Below are 21,377 nucleotides of genomic sequence, written 5' to 3'. Positions count from 1 at the left end.
CAAAGTCAAAGTGGTCTGCAGTGCGTCGAGAAGTTGAGGTGCGACAACGAGTTCGAAGCCATTTGGGCGTGTCAGTGGCACGCACCAGGTTCAAGCAAACGAAGATGTTAATGTGAGTACAAATCTCCAACAATAGGTAGTGACCAGTACAGTAGTACAGATGAGAAGAGACTGAGTGTAAACAATTTTCTTCAGCGCGTTGTCGTTGGATGCTGTCATTGGTGAAATGTCAGAACGATTCAGCGAGTGCAACAACCAACTGGCGGAGGCTCTGTGTGCCTTTGACCCAGAGCCATGACTTTTTAGATGTGAAAAAGATTAAACCAATGCTGGATCTAAGCAAAACTGATTTGGTGGAAGCTGAGTTTAGTGCCGCTTGCCAGCTTTTTGAAGACTGAAATCACCTGCTCTGGCTCCAATGAGAACAAATGGACCCCACTTGATATCCTGCAATGATTCTCTGGGCCTCTCTCCGCTATGCCGACTGTACTTGCTGCACTGAAACATGGACTGACTTTTGGGGCGTCCACAGCTACATGCGAGAACTCATTTTCCACTTTTGACAAACGTGTTCAGTAACCTCAGAAGAAGCATGCTACACCCGAGGAAAGCTCAACTCATCCAACTGGCATTTGAGGGGATCATACAAGAAGATTTCGGGGAGAATGGAATGATCGATTACTCAGGAAGTTCCACAGAGCATCAAGGAAGCTGCAACTCGTTTGAAAAGGTAAGATTGAAACAATCGAGTTATTTAAAAAAAATCTTAATCTTGCTTTAGTGTGTAGGGCGCTGTCCATGGTGCTGATAGAGCGCTGCGAGATTTCGTGGCATTGAACCTGTCACTGCTTGGTCAAAAACATGTTTTAAACGTTTGAGTTTATTGTGGTATAGCGTGAAATTAGCAATGCAAGAACCCCAAATTACGCCCCTGAGTATAGCTACCTACCAGTATGTGTCATCATAGAAATAAATAGGCTACATTATATTATGGTTCTTGGTTTCCTATTGGTTTTCGTTGATGTATATAGAACTGTACGTATTGGAAACGTGTTTATGTTACATGCTGACCAGACCGGACACGTCGCGTGCGCAAGCGTCTCAAAATAAATTTAGAAATCCATGTTATTCAATTATTGCACCCACACTGCTCGTGCTTAAAATATAACTTCTTTCTATTTCTGACGCAGATCACGCTGCAAGTCCTGCCTCTCCGATCTCCTCATTGGTTTATAGAAGCAGGTACCCACGTGCCATCTCCTCATTGGTTATACCCAAGTGGGTGATTGAAAGACAAACTGTTTTGCCAGTTGTCGTGGTAATACTATGAAAGTGTAGATGGATCACCATATAAGTTCAAAGATGAAAAAGCCTGGAAGGAGGAGAGATGACTAGAAACAGTTGGCCGTTTTTATGTGTGGATTAATTGTCAGAGTAGAGGACCTTGTGCATTTCAGGTAAAATAACAACTCAATGCTTATATCTCAGGACAAATTAGCTAGCTACAGCAAGCTAGCTAAATAGGACAAATTAGCTAGCAAGTGCAAGCTAACTAGCTAAATTGCCGTACATGGTTAATGCTTTTCGACCTGTCCCCAAATTAATGTCATTGGTTGAGAGTTTGTTTTGATATTTTAACCTGTCGTTTGGTGTAGGGGGACAAAATACATTTATGCACGATAGCGCGCACAGCCGGTTTGGGTTCCGTGTTAGGCTGTACATTGCTTAATTAATTACGTGGGTCGGGTTTTATTCACAGAAGTGTATTGTGCCATGTCACAACGTGTTGCTGAACTCATGAGGGAGCGGCATGCTGTTCCATGTTTAAAGCGGGCCTATTTATTTGGCAAGACAGCTGGCTGGATCTCACTGTAGTAGGCTATGTTTTGGTTATTTGGATATCCATTCTGATTTTGTTCACTGTTAATGTAACTAGCCTAAATATGGATTGTTTCATGCCTTTATCGATCTGATATTTTGTTTACCTACCGGTACCGCTGTTTTGTTCTGTTCCATTCTTTCAAATTCACAGTTATGTCGGTATTCTAAGCCAAACTGCTCTTCAGTATTTTTGTTTGCATGCATGAAAAACTAGTTTGCATGATTTTGGTAAGACAGCTGTGTGTAAGGCTGCATTCATATAGGGCAATTCACATATTACAAACAGCCTATCTTGTAGCTTATATTCATGACCGAAATGGCCTAGTTGTAGGGCGCTGTCCATTGTGCTGATACAGCACAGCAGAGATTGGCTATTTCAAAAGCACTCAAAGATCTCAGAGCATCTGCATTTGAACTTTGTTTATTGTGGTATAGAGTAATTATATATAATCAGAATTCAATATAATTCCAATGCAAGAATCCCCCCCAAAATGTATCCCCCTCACCGATTTCAACTACTCCCTTAGTCCTGGTGCATAATCTGGATTTTAGTTCTGGGTTAACTGGGATAAAGGTTAAGGCAGTGTTTGCTGGAGAACTGTAGTTGATGGCCTATCCACTGGGCAAAAACATTGAATCAATGTTGTTTCCACATAATTTCAACCCCAAAAATCTATGTGATGACGTGGAAAACGAATTGGATTTGCAAAAAGCGATCAATGTAACTGCATTTAGTCTTTTTTTCACCCAACTTTTAACCTAACTCCAATGACATGGTGAATTTTTGTTGTTGATTTCACATTGAATTCACGTTAGTTGAGAACTCAACCAATGTACAGAACCAGTCAAAAGTTTGCACACACCTATTCATTCAAGGGTTTTTCTTTTTTTTTTACTATTTTCTACATTGTAGAATAATAGTGAAGACATCAACACTATGAAATAACACATGAAATCTTGTAGTAACCAAAAAAAAGTGTTAAATAAATCAATATGTTTGATATGAGATTCTTCAAATTAGCCACCCTTTGCCTTGATGATAGCTTTACACACTCTTGACACACTCTTGACATTCTCTCAACCAGTTTCATGAGGAATGCTTTTCCAACAGTCTTGAAGGAGTTCCCACATATGCTGAGCACTTGTTGGCTGCTTTTTCTTCACTCCAACTCATCCTAAACCATTGTAATTGGGTTGAGGTCGGGTGTTTGTGGAGGCCCGGTTATCTGATGCACCACTACATCAGTCTCATTCTTGGTCAAATAGCCCATACAAAGCCTGGAGGTGTGTTTTGGATCATTGTCCTGATAAACAAATTATAGTCCCACTAAGCACAAACCAGATGGGATGGTGTATAGCTGCAGTATGCTGTGGTAGCCATGCTGGTTAAATGTGCCTTGAATTCTAAATAAATCACAGACAGTGTCACCAGTAAAGCACCCCCACACCATCACTCCTCCATGCTTCATGGTGGGCACCACACATGCGGAGATCATCCATTCACCTACTCTGCGTCTCACAAAGACATGGCGGTTGGAACCAAAAATCTCAAATTTGGACTCATCAGACCAAAGGACAGATTTCCACTGGTCTAATGTCCATTGCTTGTGTTTCTTGGCCCAAGCAAGTCTCTACTTCTCATTGGTGTCCTATAGTGGTGTATTCTTTTGGTAGTAAAATCGACCATAAAGGCCTGATTCACGCAGTCTCCTCTGAACAGTTGCTGTTGAGATGCATCTGTTACTTTAACTCTGAAGCATTTATTTGGGCTGCAATTTCTGAGGCTGGTAACTCTAATGAACGTATCCTCTGCAGCAGAGGTAACTGTGTAACTGTGTGTCTTCCTTTCCTGTGGCGGTCCTCATGAGAGCCAGTTTCATCATAGCGCTTGACGGTTTTTACGACTGCACTTGGACTGACCTTTATGCCGTTTCTCTTTGCTTATTTAAGCTGTTCTTGCCATAATATGGAATTGGTCTTTTACCAAATAGAGCTACCCATACCTTGTCACAACACAACTGATTTTTCTCAAACACATTAAGAAAGATAGAAATTCCACAGATGAACTTTTAAGAAGGTACACCTGTTAATTGAAATGCATCCCAGGTGACTACCTTATGAAGCTGGTTGAGAGAATGCCAAGAGTGTGCAAAGCTGTCATCAAGGCAAAGGGTTGCTACTTTGAAGAATTTGTTTAACACTTTGTTGGTTACTACATTAATCCATATGTGTTATTTCATAGTTTTTATGTATTTACTATTATTCTACAATGTAGAAAATAGTCAAAGTAAAGAAAAGTGCTTGAATGAGTACGTGTGTCCAAACTTCTGACTGGAACTGTATATCAAAACAAGAAGTTGAACTGATGTCTGTGCCCAGTGGGATGCTCCTCAGCAGGGCCCCAAATGCGATTGTCCGGCCCTGCTCCTCAATTAGTAAAAAAGTAATGATGATAAGACATTGGGGTCTAATCTATATAGTAATGCTGTTCTCGATGCGACTGGGCAGGAGGAAGAGGTAAGGTAGCTCCAGTCCCTGGTTCTGGCTCAGGATGTGTTCCTCTATATCCTTCAGTTCCTGTCTGAACCTGTCAATCACCTCCTGGGCCTGGAGCTCAGTGAAGTACTGCTCTGGATACTGACCCAACGGGACCTGGAGCAGAGAGGGGGATAGCGGAAGAGAAAGAGAGAGAGAGCAGGAGAGAAAGAACAAAAGGTGGGAGACAAGGGTTTCATTCAGTTGGAGCAAACAGGAGAAAGCGTTTTGAAATGGAACCAAAAATGTATGTTGAGGTAGTACCACCCCTACTTAAAATAATGTGTACGGTAACTACTCACAAGTTCGACTGGAATTCTATGGGCTCGGCTAGCGTCAGCGTAACCCTTTAACTTACTGCATCAGGTTGTGGCCGCCCCAGGTGCCATGTGATCGCCATCTCCAAACATGTTTGGCTGACATCAGGCAGGCTGTCCATTATCATCTCCATGGTAACAGCATCCTTGTCGGTTGGCGTGGGGTGACGCATGGTGCACGGGGTGTTGGGTACCCAAGCACACCAGTCAAACTATGTTAAAGAGAGCGGAGTGAGTTCATAGAAATGTGCGCGCATGTGTGTGTGCTTGCTTGCTCGCGTGCCTGGTGTGTGTGTGTGTTTGTGAAGTACCTGTCCATTGTTGGTGGCTGCGTGCTGTGCTGTGCTCGTGAAGATGGCTACACTCAGCAAGGTAACCAGCTCTGCTTTGTTTTTGAGTTCGTTGGACAAGCCAAACGTGGGGACATCGACAAAGCCCTCCTCAGCGATGTCCTTTATCCAGGTCTGTAGCTCAGGGTCCTCCACCACATCACTGTCACATTGGTAGTACACAGATATCATCCCTGAGACAAAGCTATGGAGGGGCGGAGAGAGAGGGAGGGAGGGGGGGAGAGGTAAACAAACAGTGAGGTAGAAATAAAGATGGAGAGTAAAGAGAAGGCTAATTAAAGGAGTTAATACTGCACAACGATTAGAACGTCTTATCTTCCCCAATATGAATTTCAGCATGTCCATATTTCAGGCCTAAGAGCATGTCCCCTCCTTGCTTTCCACTTACAACCTAATAAACAATGTGTCTGTGGTCATAAAGAAGTGGTTACACGGGTATTGCACCTGTGTATGGCGTCCCACGGCATCAGCCTGTGTTCCATGTAGAAGTAGTCTCTGAGCTTAGTGGCTCTGCACCCTATTCCCCATTAAGTGCACTGCTGTTGACCAGGGCCTATAGGGAATAAGATGCCATTTCGACGACAGCCGCATAGGGGTAAAATAAGTAAAAACCTGTGTATGGCATCCCACAGCATGAGGCTGTGCTCCCTGTAGAAGTAGTCTTTGAGCGTGGTGGCGCCGCGCTGTTGGAAGTCCCAGCAGGGCTGGAGAGAGCGGTAGGTCAGGACCTTGTACTCTCTCTGGGACAGGACGAGCAGGCCCTCCCCTCCTGTAGACACCACCTGGAGGAAGAGAGCAGGAGGATGCTGTCAGCATAGACCGCAATGGTGGGAAATCGAACCACTGGTCCACCACTTTCAAAGCGGTCCTTCTATCTATATGACATTTCGCACATTCGGGGGGAGTTACAAAATATGGGGAAAATTAATCGTCAAAGAAGAGAATAGCGAGCTGACCCTTTTGAAGATGCCGTCAGCGGAGACGAGCTGAGTCCGTCCCCTGCAGTTGATCTCCAGAGTGTAGCGCAGGTGGGGAGCCAGGAGCTAAAGACAAGAGAGGGGGATGAGACAGCAACACACGCACACACGTTCACGCTCGCGCACATACACGCACACACGCTCCTACCTTGTATACAGGGTGTACAGCAGGAAGTTGACGTAACGTAGCCACACAGAACACTTCTACCAACAGGTGCGTTCTCAACAGGTGTGACAGCAACTGGAACACCTGGAACTCTGAGTGACGGACCCAAATCTTAGCCAATAGCCAGGCCAGGGGGGGGTCATTAGGCAGGAAGATGGGGGTGTCCAAGCCAGGAGTCTGTCCTAGCTGGAGAAGAGAAGGGATTCATAAAGTGTGTGTGTGTGTGTGTGTGTGTGTGTGTGTGTGTCCAGTCCTACCTGTATGGCAATGGGTATGAGTCCCCGGTCAGGGTGCTCATATAGTAGACACAGAGGTGCAGCGATGTACTGTGGTTTCCCCCTGATTACATTGGTGGGAACACCATCCATAATGGCATAGTCAATCAAGTAGATGTTACCAGCCTAGAGATGAAGGGAGGAGAGAGGAAAATCTGTAGAGGCAGCTGAGGCTAGGGTTAAGATAGTATTTCTTTTAGGGGGTAGATCAGCTTTAATATTGCAGTTCTGTCAATGTAATCAACTGCATCATTTCCAAATCCCATATATATTTTTTTGTAAATGTATATATACAGTACCAGTCAAAAGTTTGGACACACCTACTCATTCAAGGGTTTTTCTTTATTTTGACTATTTTCTACGTTGTAGAATAATGGTGAAGAAATCAAAACTATGAAATTACACATGGAATCATGTAGTAACTAAAGAAGTGTTAAACAAATCTAAATATATTTTAGACTCTTCAAAGTAGCCACCCTATGCCTTGATGACAGCTTTGCAGATTCTTGGCATTCTCTCAACCAGCTTTATGAGGTAGTCACCTGGAATGCATTTCAATTAACAGATGTGCCTTCTTAAAAGGTGCACCGGAATTTATTTCCTTAATGCGTATGAGCTAATCAGTTGTGTTGTGACAAGGTAGGGGTGGTATACAGAATATAGCCCTATTTGGTAAAAGACCAATTCCATATTGTGGCAAGAACAGCTCAAATAAGCAAAGAGAAAAGACAGTCCATCATTACTTTAAGACATGAAGGTCAGTCAATCCGCAACATTTCAGGAACTTGAATGTTTCTTCAAGTGCAATCGCAAAAACCATCAAGCGCTATGATGAAACTGGCTCTCATGAGGACCGCCACAGGAATGGAAGACCCAGAGCTACCTCTGCTGCAGAGGATAAGTTCATTAGAGTTACCAGCCTCAGAAATTGCAGCCCAAATATATGCTTCACACAGTTCAAGTAACAGACACATTTGTGAAGTGCACCAGTCCCTCCTGCAGCAAAGCACCCCCACTACATGATGCTGCCACCCCCGTGCTTCACGGTTGGGATGGTGTTCTTCGGCTTGCAAGCCTCCCCCTTTTTCCTCCAAACATAACGATGGTCATTATGGCCAAACAGTTCTATTTTTGTTTCATCAGACCAGAGGACATTTCTCCAAAAAGTACGATCTTTGTCCCCATGTGCAGTTGCAAACCGTAGTCTGGCTTTTTTTATGGCAGTTTTGGAGCAGCGGCCTTTCAGGTTATGTCAATATAGGACTCGTTTTACTGTGGATATAGATACTTTTGTACTGGTTTCCTCCAGCATCTTCACAAGGTCCTTTGCTGTTGTTCTGGGATTCATTTGTACTTTTCGCACCAAAGTACGTTCATCTCTAGGAGACAGAACGCACCTCCTTCCTGAGCGGTATGACGGCTGCGTGGTCTCATGGTGTTTATACTTGCGTGCTATTGTTTGTACAGATGAACGTGGTACCTTAAGGCGTTTGGAAATTGCTCCCAAGGATGAACCAGACTTGTGGAGGTCTACAATTTTTGATGATGATGTCAAGCGAAGAGGCACTGAGTTTGAAGGTAGGCCTTGAAATACATCCACAGGTACACCTCCAATGGACTCAAATGATGTCAGACGCTTCTAAAGCCATGACATCATTCTCTGGAATTTTCCAAGCTGTTTAAAAGGCCCAGTCTACTTAGTGTATGTAAACTTCTGACCCACTGGAATTGCGATTCAGTGAATTATAAGTGAAATAATCTGTCTGTAAACAATTGTTGGGAAAATTACTTGTGTCATGCACAAAGTAGATGTCCTAACCGACAAAACTATAAAACTATAAATCACCAAAACTATAGATTGTTAACAAGAAATTTGTGGAGTGGTTGAAAAACGAGTTCTAATGACTCCAACCTAAGTGTATGTAAACTTCCGACTTCAACTGTATTAGATGTTCGGTAGTGACACTTAAAAAATACATTAAGATTTACCAACTTGCTCACAAAATTTCTCCAAAATGTTTGCAGACAGACTACTCACCATGTGGCCATCCTGGAGAGGGGTGCAATCCCATCACCTAGTGGTATTTGTAGGGTTGTAGCTTAAGGCACCTTCATTCTACAGTCTTTTAAAGTGTGTGTTTTGGGAGTGACCTCAAAAGGGGTTTAAAAATAACCCAAACAAATAATTAGATCAGTATCTTTCAATGTAATAATAGAACAACTCAAGATGTTCTATTGAAATGAAAGTGTAATATTATTTTTTACATTGCTTTATTTTCAAACATGAAGTTTAGGAAATCAGGGTTTGGGACAGGTGTATAAATGGTTACTTTGTACTATATTAGCTTATGTTTGTTATTGCCTTGGATTCAATTAGAACATATCATGATGTAAATAAATGTCCTAAGTTTGGAGACACAATTGTTTTTTAAAATATGTTTTTGGTGTGGGACAGCAATTTACACCACTTCTGTAGTCACCCATATAGAGAAAAGGCTCCGGTCAAAAGTAGTGCACTATATAGGGAATAGAGCTCTGTTTAAAAGCAGTGCACTATATAGGGAATAGAGCTCTGTTTAAAAGTAGTGCACTATATAGGGAATAGAGCTCTGTTTAAAAGTAGTGCACTATATAGGGAATAGAGCTCTGTTTAAAAGTAGTGCACTATATAGGGAATAGAGCTCTGTTTAAAAGTAGTGCAAAAGCAGTGCACTATAGGGAATAGAGCTCTGTTTAAAAGTAGTGCACTATATAGGGAATAGAGCTCTGTTTAAAAGCTACTATATAGGGAATAGAGCTCTGTTTAAAAGTGCACTATAGTGCACTATATAGGGAATAGAGCTCTGTTTAAAAGTAGTGCACTATATAGGGAATAGAGCTCTGTTTGAAAGTAGTGCACTATATAGGGAATAGAGCTCTGTTTACTAGTGCACTATATAGGGAATAGAGCTCTGTTTAAAGTAGTGCACTATATAGGGAATAGAGCTCTGTTTAAAAGTAGTGGGAATAGAGCAAAAGTAGTATATAGGGAATAGAGCTCTGTTTAAAAGTAGTGCACTCTGTTTAAAAGTATAGGGAATAGAGCTCTGTTTAAAAGTAGTGCACTATATAGGGAATAGAGCTCTGTTTAAAAGTAGTGCACTATATAGGGAATAGAGCTCTGTTTAAAAGTAGTGCACTATATAGGGAATAGAGCTCTGTTTAAAAGTAGTGCACTATATAGGGAATAGAGCTCTGTTTAAAAGTAGTGCACTATATAGGGAATAGAGCTCTGTTTAAAAGTAGTGCACTATATAGGGAATAGAGCTCTGTTTAAAAGTAGTGCACTATATAGAGAATAGAGCTCTGTTTAAAAGTAGTGCACTATATAGGGAATAGATCTCTGTTTAAAAGTAGTGCACTATATAGGGAATAGATCTCTGTTTAAAAGTAGTGCACTATATAGGGAATAGATCTCTGTTTAAAAGTAGTGCACTATATAGGGAATAGAGCTCTGTTTAAAAGTAGTGCACTATATAGGGAATAGAGCTCTGTTTAAAAGTAGTGCACTAGGGAAAAGATCTCTGGTGAAAAGTAGTGCACTATATACATTATTAGAAAAAAAGTGCTCTCTAGAACCTACGAGGGTTCTTTAGGTGTCCCCATAGAAGAACCCTTAGAAGAACCCTTTTTTGCTCCAGGTAGAACCTTTTTGGGTTCCACGTAGAACCCTTTCCACAGAGGGTTCTACATGGAACCCAAAAGGGTTCTACATTGAACCAAAAAGGGTGCTCCTATGGGGACAGCCAAGGAACCCTTTTGGAACCCTTTTTTCTAAGAGTGTAGGGAATATGGCTCTGGACAAAAGTACACTATTTTGCAATTAGAGCTCTGGTGAAAAGTAGGGCACGATTTTGGGAATAGGGTGCTATTTTGGCACGTACACAGAAGGACAGGTAGATGGACCCTAGGGGGGTCAGACAGAGATAGATAGATGGGCCCCACCTTGAGCTCCTTGTCCAGGGTGGTCCTGGGTGCCAGCGACCCCTGCACCATGTCCCCAGAGACGGGGAAGTTTCCTGGAAGCTCCTTGCAGCGCTGGATCATGCGGGGGTTTGAACCATTCAGACACTGGTACCCAAAGAACCAATCTTCCTTCCAGTGCTCCATACAGTACTCTGGAACCATAGGGATAATCAATCAATCAACCACAGAATGAAAAAGTACTGTCTGAATGTATCAATAATAATTTCTTAATATAATAATCTACAATACCGGTCAAAGGTTTTAGAACACCTACTCATTCAAGGGTTTTTCTGTATTTTCACTATTTTCTACATTGTTGAATAATAGTGAAGACCTCAAAACTATGAAATAACACATATGGAATCATGTAATAATAAAAAATGTGTTATATATTTGAGATTCTTCAAATAGCCACCCTTTGCCTTGATGACAGCTTTGCACACTCTTGGCATTCTCTCAACCAGCTGCATGAGATAGTCACCAGGAATGCATTTCAATTAACAGGTGTGTCTTCTTAAAAGTTCATTTGTTGAATTTCTATCCTTCTTAATGCGTTTGAGCCAATCAGTTGTGTTGTGACAAGATAGGGGTGGTATACAGAAGGTAGCTCTATTTTTGTAAAAGACCAAGTCCATATTATGGCAAGAACAGCTCAAATAAGCAAAGAGAAAAGACAGTCCATCATTACTTTAAGATGTCAAGGTCAGTCAATGCGGAACATTTCAAGAACTTTTAAAGTTCCTTCAACTGCAGTCGCAAAAACCATCAAGCGCTTTGATGAAACTGGATCTCATGAGGACCGCCACAGGAAAGGAAGACCCAGAGTTACCTCTGCTGCAGAGGATTAAGTTCATTAGAGCTACCAGCCTCAGAAATTGCAGCCCAAATAAATACTTCAGAGTTCAAGTAACAGACACATCTCAACATCAACTGTTCAGAGGAGATTGTGTGAATCAGGCCTTCATGGTCGAATTGCTGCAAAGAAACCACCACTGAAGGACACCAATAATAAGAAGAGACTTGCTTGGGCCAAGAAACACGAGCAACTACGTACAATACAATACTGGACACATGTTTAGTTTATAGGGGATGTATTTCTTTCTTGTTTTTGACTTTTTGGATGATTTGCGTAGTAGTATTGTATTACTGCACTGTAGGAGCTAGAAACACAAGCATTTCGCTGCACCTGCTGTAACATCTGCTAATCTGTGTACGCAACCAATAAACTTTGATTTGTTACATACAGTACATCTCTGATCATGCGAATATCAGATAAAAAATTTTTTAAAACTTGCTATGAAGTAAAATCATAAGTAATCATCATAGTAGTACATTTGAGTATATATACTTATGTTTCTACCTTACAGACATACTGTAAATTTGAATTAGTTCTCCAAAAATGTGTAGTAGACGAACCAGTTCTATAGGTTTACCGAAACGTTTAGGTGATCATCAAGAGGCGTCGGGTTAAGTAATAGTCAAATGTATTTGAACAAAAAAGAGAATCATATCAAAAGTAAATGTGAGCATTGCATTGTGAAAGGCCACGACGGCATTGTGAAAGGCCACGATATGAAAATGTGTTGCAATGTGAAACGGTAGATGAAACGCTGACTAGGTTTGGTGAAAAAGTGACTGTATGATTTTGTGTGTTGTACTTAGTCAATTGAACATTTGCTTAGAGTTCTGAAACAACTTCCTGTTTGGTGATGTGTTTTGAGTTTTGTACTAAGAATTGTAAAAAGGTACAAAATACTTGTGAAAATTGCACCATATGATATACTGTATAATAATAGGACTGAGAGAGTAAATATAGAGAAGTGTTATATGTAATGTGGGAAAATTAATTGACCATATATGAAACAATTATTTAATCAATTCTCTAAAATATTCAAAATTGACCTAATTACTTTATATGGAGATATATTGCAATGTGAAACAGTAGATGAAACACTGATTAAGTTAGGTGAAAACTGTTGTTGCATTACTCCGAGGCCTCACTTCCTAAACGTCTGTGATTAGGAACAGGAAGAGACTGGCAATAAAAAGTGTCGGCCTGTACTCTACAACCAATAACACCTCTGATGCAGATGGGAGGGAGCACTGAATGTAAATATTGTATATTTGTTTTACTGTACTCTACCAGCTATGGGGCTTTTGAGTTTCCAGAAGCATCGTTTAAAGTCCTCCAGATCATCCCATGACTTTCCAAACCTGATGGCTAGTTTCTTCAGAGACAGCTCTAGAATACTTGGAGAGAGAAGAAGGGAGGGAGAGATGGGTGAGAGAGAGAGGGTAGAGAGCGGGCGATGGGTGAGAGAGAGAGGGTAGAGAGCGGGCGATGGGTGAGAGAGAGAGGGTAGAGAGCGGGCGATGGGTGAGAGAGAGAGGGTAGAGAGCGGGCGATGGGTGAGAGAGAGAGGGTAGAGAGCGGGCGATGGGTGAGAGAGAGAGAGGGTAGAGAGCGGGCGATGGGTGAGAGAGAGAGGGTAGAGAGCGGGCGATGGGTGAGAGAGAGAGGGTAGAGAGCGGGCGATGGGTGAGAGAGAGAGGGTAGAGAGCGGGCGATGGGTGAGAGAGAGAGGGTAGAGAGCGGGCGATGGGTGAGAGAGAGAGGGTAGAGAGCGGGCGATGGGTGAGAGAGAGAGGGTAGAGAGCGGGCGATGGGTGAGAGAGAGAGGGTAGAGAGCGGGCGATGGGTGAGAGAGAGAGGGTAGAGAGCGGGCGATGGGTGAGAGAGAGAGGGTAGAGAGCGGGCGATGGGTGAGAGAGAGAGGGTAGAGAGCGGGCGATGGGTGAGAGAGAGAGGGTAGAGAGCGGGCGATGGGTGAGAGAGAGAGGGTAGAGAGCGGGCGATGGGTGAGAGAGAGAGGGTAGAGAGCGGGCGATGGGTGAGAGAGAGAGGGTAGAGAGCGGGCGATGGGTGAGAGAGAGAGGGTAGAGAGCGGGCGATGGGTGAGAGAGAGAGGGTAGAGAGCGGGCGATGGGTGAGGAGAGAGAGGGTAGAGAGCGGGCGATGGGTGAGCGAGAGAGGGTAGAGAGCGGGCGATGGGTGGGAGAGAGAGGGTAGAGAGCGGGCGATGGGTGGGAGAGAGAGGGTAGAGAGCGGGCGATGGGTGGGAGAGAGAGGGTAGAGAGCGGGCGATGGGTGAGAGAGAGGGGTAGAGAGCGGGCGATGGGTGGGAGAGAGAGGGTAGAGAGCGGGCGATGGGTGAGAGAGAGAGGGTAGAGAGCGGGCGATGGGTGGGAGAGAGAGGGTAGAGAGCGGGCGATGGATGAGAGAGAGAGGGTAGAGCGAGGGGGTGATGGGTGAGAGAGGGGGTAGAGAAAGAGATCGAGGGGGTGAGGTGGGGTAAGGAGAGAGAAATGGAACATATTTTTTTAAGAAAGGGGGAAGTTGAGACACATAATGTGGGTAAGATATATGTCTGAGCAAGTGAGGGACATTTTACATTAGATTTACATTAGATTTAGGGGAAATTTGACCAGCATGTGTGAATGTCAAGGCGTAAGAATAACATCACACAGAAAAATGTGTGTAACTCACGCATAGTGTAAGGAACCCTCAAAGTCGCTCCTTTTCTCGCTGTCAAAACGTACGTCCTGATGCAGGTCTGCTTCGGTCTTGGCATCGATACACTTGGGAATCCCAGAAGCCCATGCAGTCCATCTGGATAAACAAACATAACTGTAAGAACTAGGCTCTCTTTCTGGAGCGATTGGAATTGGGACGCGTGTGTGCATTTGTATTTCTGTGACTGTGTTCCTAAATAGGTGTGTGCACGTGTGTGTGTGTGTGTGTGTAACATCATTTCTGTAATCTTACTGACCTGTATATAGTTTGTCTCTCCTGCAGTTCTGTTTTTCTGTGAGCCAATAGCTGAGGAGAGGTATCGTCACAGAGTCTCTTCGCTAAAGGAGGGAGAGAGACAGCGAGAGAGGGATGACTCACTCACACATACAGGTAACTGCCAAAGTAAAGGGAACACTTGAGTAAACGAGGGATACAAATGATATTGAACGCAGGTGCTTCCACACAAATCAAATCCAATTGTATTTGTCACATGCGCCGAATACAACAGGACCTTACAGTGAAATGCTTACTTACAAGCCCTTAACCAACAATGCAGTTAAGAAAATTTCCCCCAAAAATGTAAGAGATAAGAATAACAAATAATTAAAGAGCAGCAGTAAATAACAATATCGGGGCTATATACAGAGGGTACCGATACAGAGTCATTGTGCGGGCGGCACCGGTGTCGAGGTAATTGAGGTAATATGTACATGTAGGTATTAAAGTGACTATGCATAGAAAATAAGAGATTAGCAGCAACATGGAAGGGGGGCAATGCAAATAATCTGTGTAGCTATTTGTTTCAGGAGTCTTATCGCTTGGGGGTAGAAGCTGTTTAGAAGCCTCTTTGACCTAGACTTGGAGCTCCGGTACCGCTTGCCGTGCAGTAGCAGGGAGAACAGTCTATGACTAGGGTGGCTGGAGTCTTTGACCATTTTTAGGGCCTTCCACTGACACCACCTGGTATAGAGGTCCTGGATGGCAGAAAGCTTGGCCCCAGTGATGAACTGGGCCGTTAACACTAGCCTCTGTAGTGCCTTGTGGTCAGAGGCCGAGCAGTTGCCTTACCAGGAAGTGATGCAACCCGTCAGGAAGCTCTCAATGGTGCAGCTATAAAACCTTTTGAGGATCTGAGGACCCATGCCAAATATTTTCAGTCTCCTGAGGGGGGGATAGGTTTTGTCGTGCCCTCTTCACAACTGTCTTGGTGGACCATGCTAGTTTGTTGGTGATGTGGACACCAAGGAACTTGAAGCTCTCAACCTGCTCCACTGCAGCCCCGTCGATGAGAATGAGGGCATGCTCGGTCCTCCTTTTCCTGTAGTTCACAATCATCTCCTTGGTCTTGATCACGTTGAGGGAGAGGATGTTGCCCTTGCATCACACGGTCAGGTCTCTGACCTCCTCCCTATAGGTTGTCTCGTCGTTGTCGGTGATCAGGCCTACCACTGTTGTGTCATCAGAAAATGATGGTGTTGGAGTTGTGCCTGGCCGTGTAGTCATGATTGAACAGGGAGTACCCTGAGGGGATCAGTGTGGCGGATGTGTTGTTACCTACCCTCACCACCTGGGGGCGTCAGGAAGTCGAGGATCCAGTTGCAGAGGGAGGTGTTTAGTTCCAGCGTCCTTAGCTTAGTGATGAGCTTTGTGGGCACTATGGTGTTGAACGCTGAGCTGTAGTCAATGAACAGCATTCTCACATGGATGTTCCTTTTGTCCAGGTGGGGAAGGGCAGTGTAGAGTGCAATAGAGATTGCGTCATCTGTGGATCTGTTTGGGCGGTATGCAAATTGGAGTGGGTCCTAGGGTTTCTGGGATAATGGTGTTGATGTGAGCCATGACCAGCCTTTCAAAGCATTTCATGGCTACAGATGTGAGTGCTACAGGTCGGTAGTCATTTAGGCAGGTTACCTTAGTGTTCTTGGGCACAGGGACTATGGTGGTCTGCTTGAAACATGTTGGTGTTACAGACTCGGACAGGGGGAGGTTGAAATGTCAGTGAAGACACTTGCCAGTTGGTCAGCGCATGCTCGCAATACACGTCCTGTTAATCCATCTGGCCCAGCGGCCTTGTGAATGTTGACCTGTTTAAAGGTCTTACTCACATCGGCTGCGGAGAGCGTGATCACACAGTCATCCGGAACAGCTGATGCTCTCATGCATGTTTCAGTGTTACCTGCCTCGAAGCGAGCATAGAATTTATTTAGCTCGTCTGATAGGCTCGTGTCACTGGGCAGCTCTCGGCTGTAATAGTTTGCAGGCCCTGCGACATCCGATGAGCGAGAGTTCTTCTTCAATTTGAGGTGAGTAATCCCAGTTCTGATGTCCAGAAGATGTATTTTCGGTCATAAGAGACAGTAGCAGCAACATTGTGTACAAAACAAGTTACGAACAAAGCGAAATAACAAAACAAAATAGCATGGTTGGTTAAGAGCTGATGAAACGGCTGCCCTCCCCTCCGGCGTCATTTTGCACAGTTGTGGTTCCAGAGTTAATTAAGCAATTAACATTCCATCATGCTTAGGGTCATGTATAAAAATGCCCAGTTGCTCATTATTTTGGCTACCATGGCTAGAAGAAGAGATCTCAGTGACTTTGAAAGAGGGGTGTCAAAGGAGCAGAGGGGTTTTGAAAGGTGTGTGTGTGAACACTTATGGGAATTTTCAGAGCAGCCCCTGAGACAGCGTTTTGCACCACCAACAACTAAACATCAAATGATGGAATTTCTATGCCAAGGTGCATTGAAGCTATTCTGGTGACTCGTGCCCTTTGTTTGACCAAATCTAGGACACAGATCTAGGATCTGCTTTCTCACCCCAAAACATTAACCTTTAACACGAAAGGGAAAAAAATGCAAACTGACTTGAGAGCAGTATATTGAGGGGCAACTTCTTTCCTTTACCAATTAATTACCTGTGCCTTCTCGTATCTCCACCTTGACGTCTCCTATGAGCCAGCGGTAGCAGGGGAAGGTGAGGGCTATACCACCACCTGGTGGCTCCACAGTGACATAGCGACAGAACCAGTTATCCTCTACCCAGTAACGCTGCTTCTCCAGACGAACCAGGAGGAGAGGACCCAGAGGGGCTGGGCTACACACCTTGTACTCATCCACCTGGGGGAGAGACACACACACACTTTATATGAACCTACCTAAAAATGACACACACATACACCTTGTACTCCGCTTGGATCACACGCACAACACAACACAGCCCTACTTACCGCTCCTCTACAGAAGTCCAGTCCAGGGTTGTCCAGGATTGTTCTCTCACTCTGTCCATTCTCTCCAACCAGGGTGACATATATGTAGTTATTGGTGCCGGAATACTCTGATGTGCCTGTAGCAACTGTCACCTTATATTCCTCCATCTAAAAACACTGGTACATGCACACACACACACACACACACACACAAGGCTGAGGTTGTTGGCTCTATGTCAGAACATTTCTGAGTGTGGTGCATAGGGGCTGAGGAGTCTGGTGTGTCCTCAAATACAGATCTCAGGTCAGTTTAATGTTTATCTTCTTATGGTTCAGGTTAAGACTTGAGGAGGGTAACCTGATCCTATATCTGTGCCTAAAGGTAGACCAGCTGGCAGGCAATTTCATGGTCATTTTCAATCTCTCCTTATCGCAGTCTATAATCCTGACATGTCTCAAGCTGACCACCATCATTCCTGCTCTCATGAGCTCTAAGGCTACCTGCGACATAGACTACCCCTCTGTAGCACTAAAATCTGTAATCATGAAGTGCTTTGAAATGCTGTCCATCATCCCAGACACCATAGACCAGGTGTCTGCAACCTTTTCTAGCAGGAGAGCTACTTAAAAATAAAAATAAATAAACATGTGCGTGCTATATATATATTTTTTTTGAGCTTTCAAATAGGCACATTCTTCTTTTCTCCTCTCCCCTGCAACTCTTCCCCCAGGTCCTTAGTGTACCAGAAAAGATAGTGCTTTCTGTCAATACACCTGGTAAAATAATGGTTATTATAAACTGGGTGGTTCAAGCCCTGAATGCTGATTGGCTGACAGCTGTGGTATATCAGACCGTATACAAAACATTTATTTTTACTGCTCTAATTATGTTGTTAACCGGTTTATAATAGCAATAAGGCACCTCAGGGGTTTGTGGTATATGACCAATATACCACGGCTAAGGGCAGTATCCAGGCACTCCGCATTGCGTCGTGCTTAACTCTAAGGGTTAAGCACTATGATATCAGTTTAGTATTTTCCCCAAACAAAATGATCTGGGACATTGTTCCTGGTTTTAGATTATTATTTGCACTAGAAATTACAATTGTTCATAGAGAAACAACGAATTTGGATGTTGTGAGTCCATGTCATGCTTAAATCACACCAGAAGACCTTTTTTTTTTTTTTAGGTCTGGCAAAAACAAACAAATAGATTTTTGAGTGTAATTCCCCTTTGTTTGCCATCTGGCCCTTTAGTTGCACATCTAGCGAGTGACGAATGTGTCATCTAATGTGCCGGTCTAGCAATGGTTCTGTACTGTTGCTGCTCATCTCATGGCAAAGGTAGCAAATAACAATACAAAAAAAAATAGATCAAAATAATTGATTAATTTGACAGGTAAGCCTACTTTGCAGTTAACATTTAGGCCTAATTGAGAACTTTTTGGGGAAAGTTTCTCTGTCAACCCACAAGACTGTTATCACATCAACTGGTACACACAGAGTGATAGACAAACGCACACACACCATACAGACAGATGGGCAATATTGCTGGAAATTAATTGGCAGATATTGTGTTAGGTTTGGCTTTTTTGGCCCGGTTTGCATGCATATCCTACTAGCAGTCACTTTTTATGTATAAACCCACCTGAACCCCTCCAGTAACCCTGCACATTGAATAAGGTACTGGCACTGACCTGTATATACTTGCATTCTAATGTTACTTTAACTCTTATTGTAGTTCGTGTTTTTCAATTTTTTAAATATTTTCCATGATTATCTATATTATTATCACTGCATTGTTGGGAAATAGCTCTCAAGGGGAGAATTGAACTGGACTGTTTTACCTGTTGTATCCTGTACGTGGCGAATAAACTTATGAAACTTTGCATGGATTAATAGCCTACGTCAGGCACACAGTTATCGGTACACACCCAATAGGTACGGCACCCCTCGCTCTAAAACAATGGAGAGACTTGTGAGCTGAGAAAAACGCACCCAAGACTCATAACTGAAAGCTAATGTTTGCACTTGTGCTTTTATCAGGGTTTTGTTTTTACAGCGTGTCCAGCCCTTTCCCTAATGGCAATATCACTTATTAACTTTGCCTGCCTTCCAAATGGCACCCTATGCATTCGGGCAGGGAGCGTTCTCCTGGCATCCGCCAAACCCAGATTTTTCAGTCGACACCTTGGCATTGCACATGGTGATCTTAGGCTTGTGTGCGGCTGCTCGGCCATGGAAACTCATTTCATGAAGCTCCCGACAAAAAAAAACAGTTATTGTGCTGATGTTGCTTCCAGAGGCAGTTTGGAACTCGGTAGTGAGTGTTCGCAACCGAGGACAGACGACTTTTTATGCTCTACGCGCTTCAGCCGTCGGCGTTCCCGTTCTGTGAGCTTGTGTGGCCTACCACTACACGGCTGAGACGTTTTTGCTTCTAGACGTTTCCAACTTCGCAATAACGGTGCTTAACGTTGACCGGAAGAGCTCCAGCAGGGCAGAAATTTGACAAACTACCTTGTTGGAAACAAGTACTTTTCTACTTTGCATTTCAGTACTTTTCTACCTGGCATTTCAGTACTTTTCTACCTTGCATTTCAGTACTTTTCTACCTTGCATTTCAGTACTTTTCTACTTCCTTGTACATTTCAGTACTTTTCAACCTTGCATTCCTATAGCATTCCCTTAGGTATGTAATCTAGTCTGTATGTAATCTATTGCAGACTAAATGCATTAATTCATATCCATTCAGAATGTGTGTAGTTTGTTCATCAGACAGTATAACAGCAAAAGGAAGAACTTACCTCACTGCTGTTAGGGAAAGATAGAACATTCACTGTTAGGCTCCGAACACTTTTCTCTACACCTCTTTCTCTCTCCTGTTTATTTCCGTGTACCTAACTCTTCCCCCGTCCCTATTTCCTCTTCCCTCACTCTCTCTCTTTCTTTGTGTAGAGTGCAAATTTTCTTCACTCCAGAGCAACCCTCACTCTCTCTCCTCTTCCCCCTCTCTCTGAAATCTCACTCAGAAAGTTAGTCAGTCCACTCCACTGTCAACCGGTTCAGTCATCCACCAGCAGTCTGCTACACTTCAAAATACACTTTAATAAAATCCTCTTTCATTCACACCCTCTCACTACCTGTCCACGTTTCCAAGCTAATGACTTGGCTTCTCTCTCTCCCCCTCCCTCTATCACTTTATGTCTACATGCCCTCCTCCCTCTGGCACCTCTCCCCTTCTCTCTCTCTCTCTCTCTCTCTTTCTCTCTCTAGCACAAGGAAATGAGAAGTACACCAACCTCTATGAGCACATACAGAGAGATAAGGCATTACAAAAGACCACTGAGGCATCATGCAAAAACCTAGTCTAAAAATATGTAACCAACACAACAAGCACCTCTCCTGAACTTACTGTGTAATCGTTTACACACTATGTTATATATAATTAGTGTCATATCTGATGTTCTCTTCAGAGAACCCCTACAGAGAAGCACAATACTGAGTCAAAAAATAAATCAAATGAAATGTATTCAGAGAAAATATTCACAAATTCAAATGAGGTTCTCGCACATGTCAACATGCATAATGTCACTCTGCGTATAGCTTTTACACATCTAAGAGATGCGGTCTGAGTAGACCTTACTTCTATCTGCAAAACGGGAGTTGCCTTGGAGACTGCCTTATTGTGTTTCGTGTGGAATGTGTAGACGGTGACAGGATCTGCTGCTTCATCCCGTGGGATAGAATCAGGCTGGTTCTAAACGTGTCATCTTTGGGCAAAGACTTAACTGACAGGTCCCCGTCACAAAACTCTTCGTTAAAAACGCTCAGTCAAGATGCCCCAGGATTCAACCTAGATTCGACACAGTATTCAAATAAAATGTTATTTTGTCACGTGCTTTCGAACACAACCTTACTGTAAAACGCTTACTTATAAAGCCCTTAACCCACAATGCAGTTCAAGAAATGGAGTTATGAAATAAATATTTATGCTTAGTTATGTGAAATCCATAGATTAGGGCCGAATACATTTATTTCAATTGACTGATTTCCTTATGTGATCTGTAACTCAGTCAAATCTTTGCAGCTG

At 43.4% G+C, this 21,377-nt stretch overlaps 1 protein-coding gene across 1 annotated transcript; it reads right to left on the bottom strand.

Moving 5' to 3' along the window:
• Positions 1 to 2,286: 2,286 nt before the first annotated feature.
• alox12 (arachidonate 12-lipoxygenase) lies at positions 2,287 to 20,479 on the bottom strand. Its single transcript, XM_029666419.2, has 14 exons — positions 20,092 to 20,479; positions 17,306 to 17,461; positions 16,994 to 17,195; positions 14,337 to 14,418; positions 14,054 to 14,176; positions 12,650 to 12,756; positions 10,486 to 10,658; positions 6,484 to 6,627; positions 6,209 to 6,412; positions 6,040 to 6,126; positions 5,696 to 5,865; positions 5,045 to 5,267; positions 4,775 to 4,945; positions 2,287 to 4,533 (listed from the first exon to the last, which is right to left on the bottom strand). The coding sequence occupies exons 2-14, from the start codon at positions 17,450 to 17,452 to the stop codon at positions 4,354 to 4,356; spliced, it is 2,013 nt and encodes a 670-aa protein (XP_029522279.1). The 5' UTR covers positions 17,453 to 17,461; positions 20,092 to 20,479; the 3' UTR covers positions 2,287 to 4,353.
• Between the last annotated feature and the right edge of the window lie 898 nt (positions 20,480 to 21,377).

This window comes from Oncorhynchus nerka, linkage group LG8, assembly GCF_034236695.1.
Source record: "Oncorhynchus nerka isolate Pitt River linkage group LG8, Oner_Uvic_2.0, whole genome shotgun sequence".
NCBI lineage: Eukaryota > Metazoa > Chordata > Actinopteri > Salmoniformes > Salmonidae > Oncorhynchus > Oncorhynchus nerka.
The sequence above is the reverse complement of the archived record's forward strand: the minus strand, read 5'-3'. Positions and strand labels throughout refer to the sequence as shown.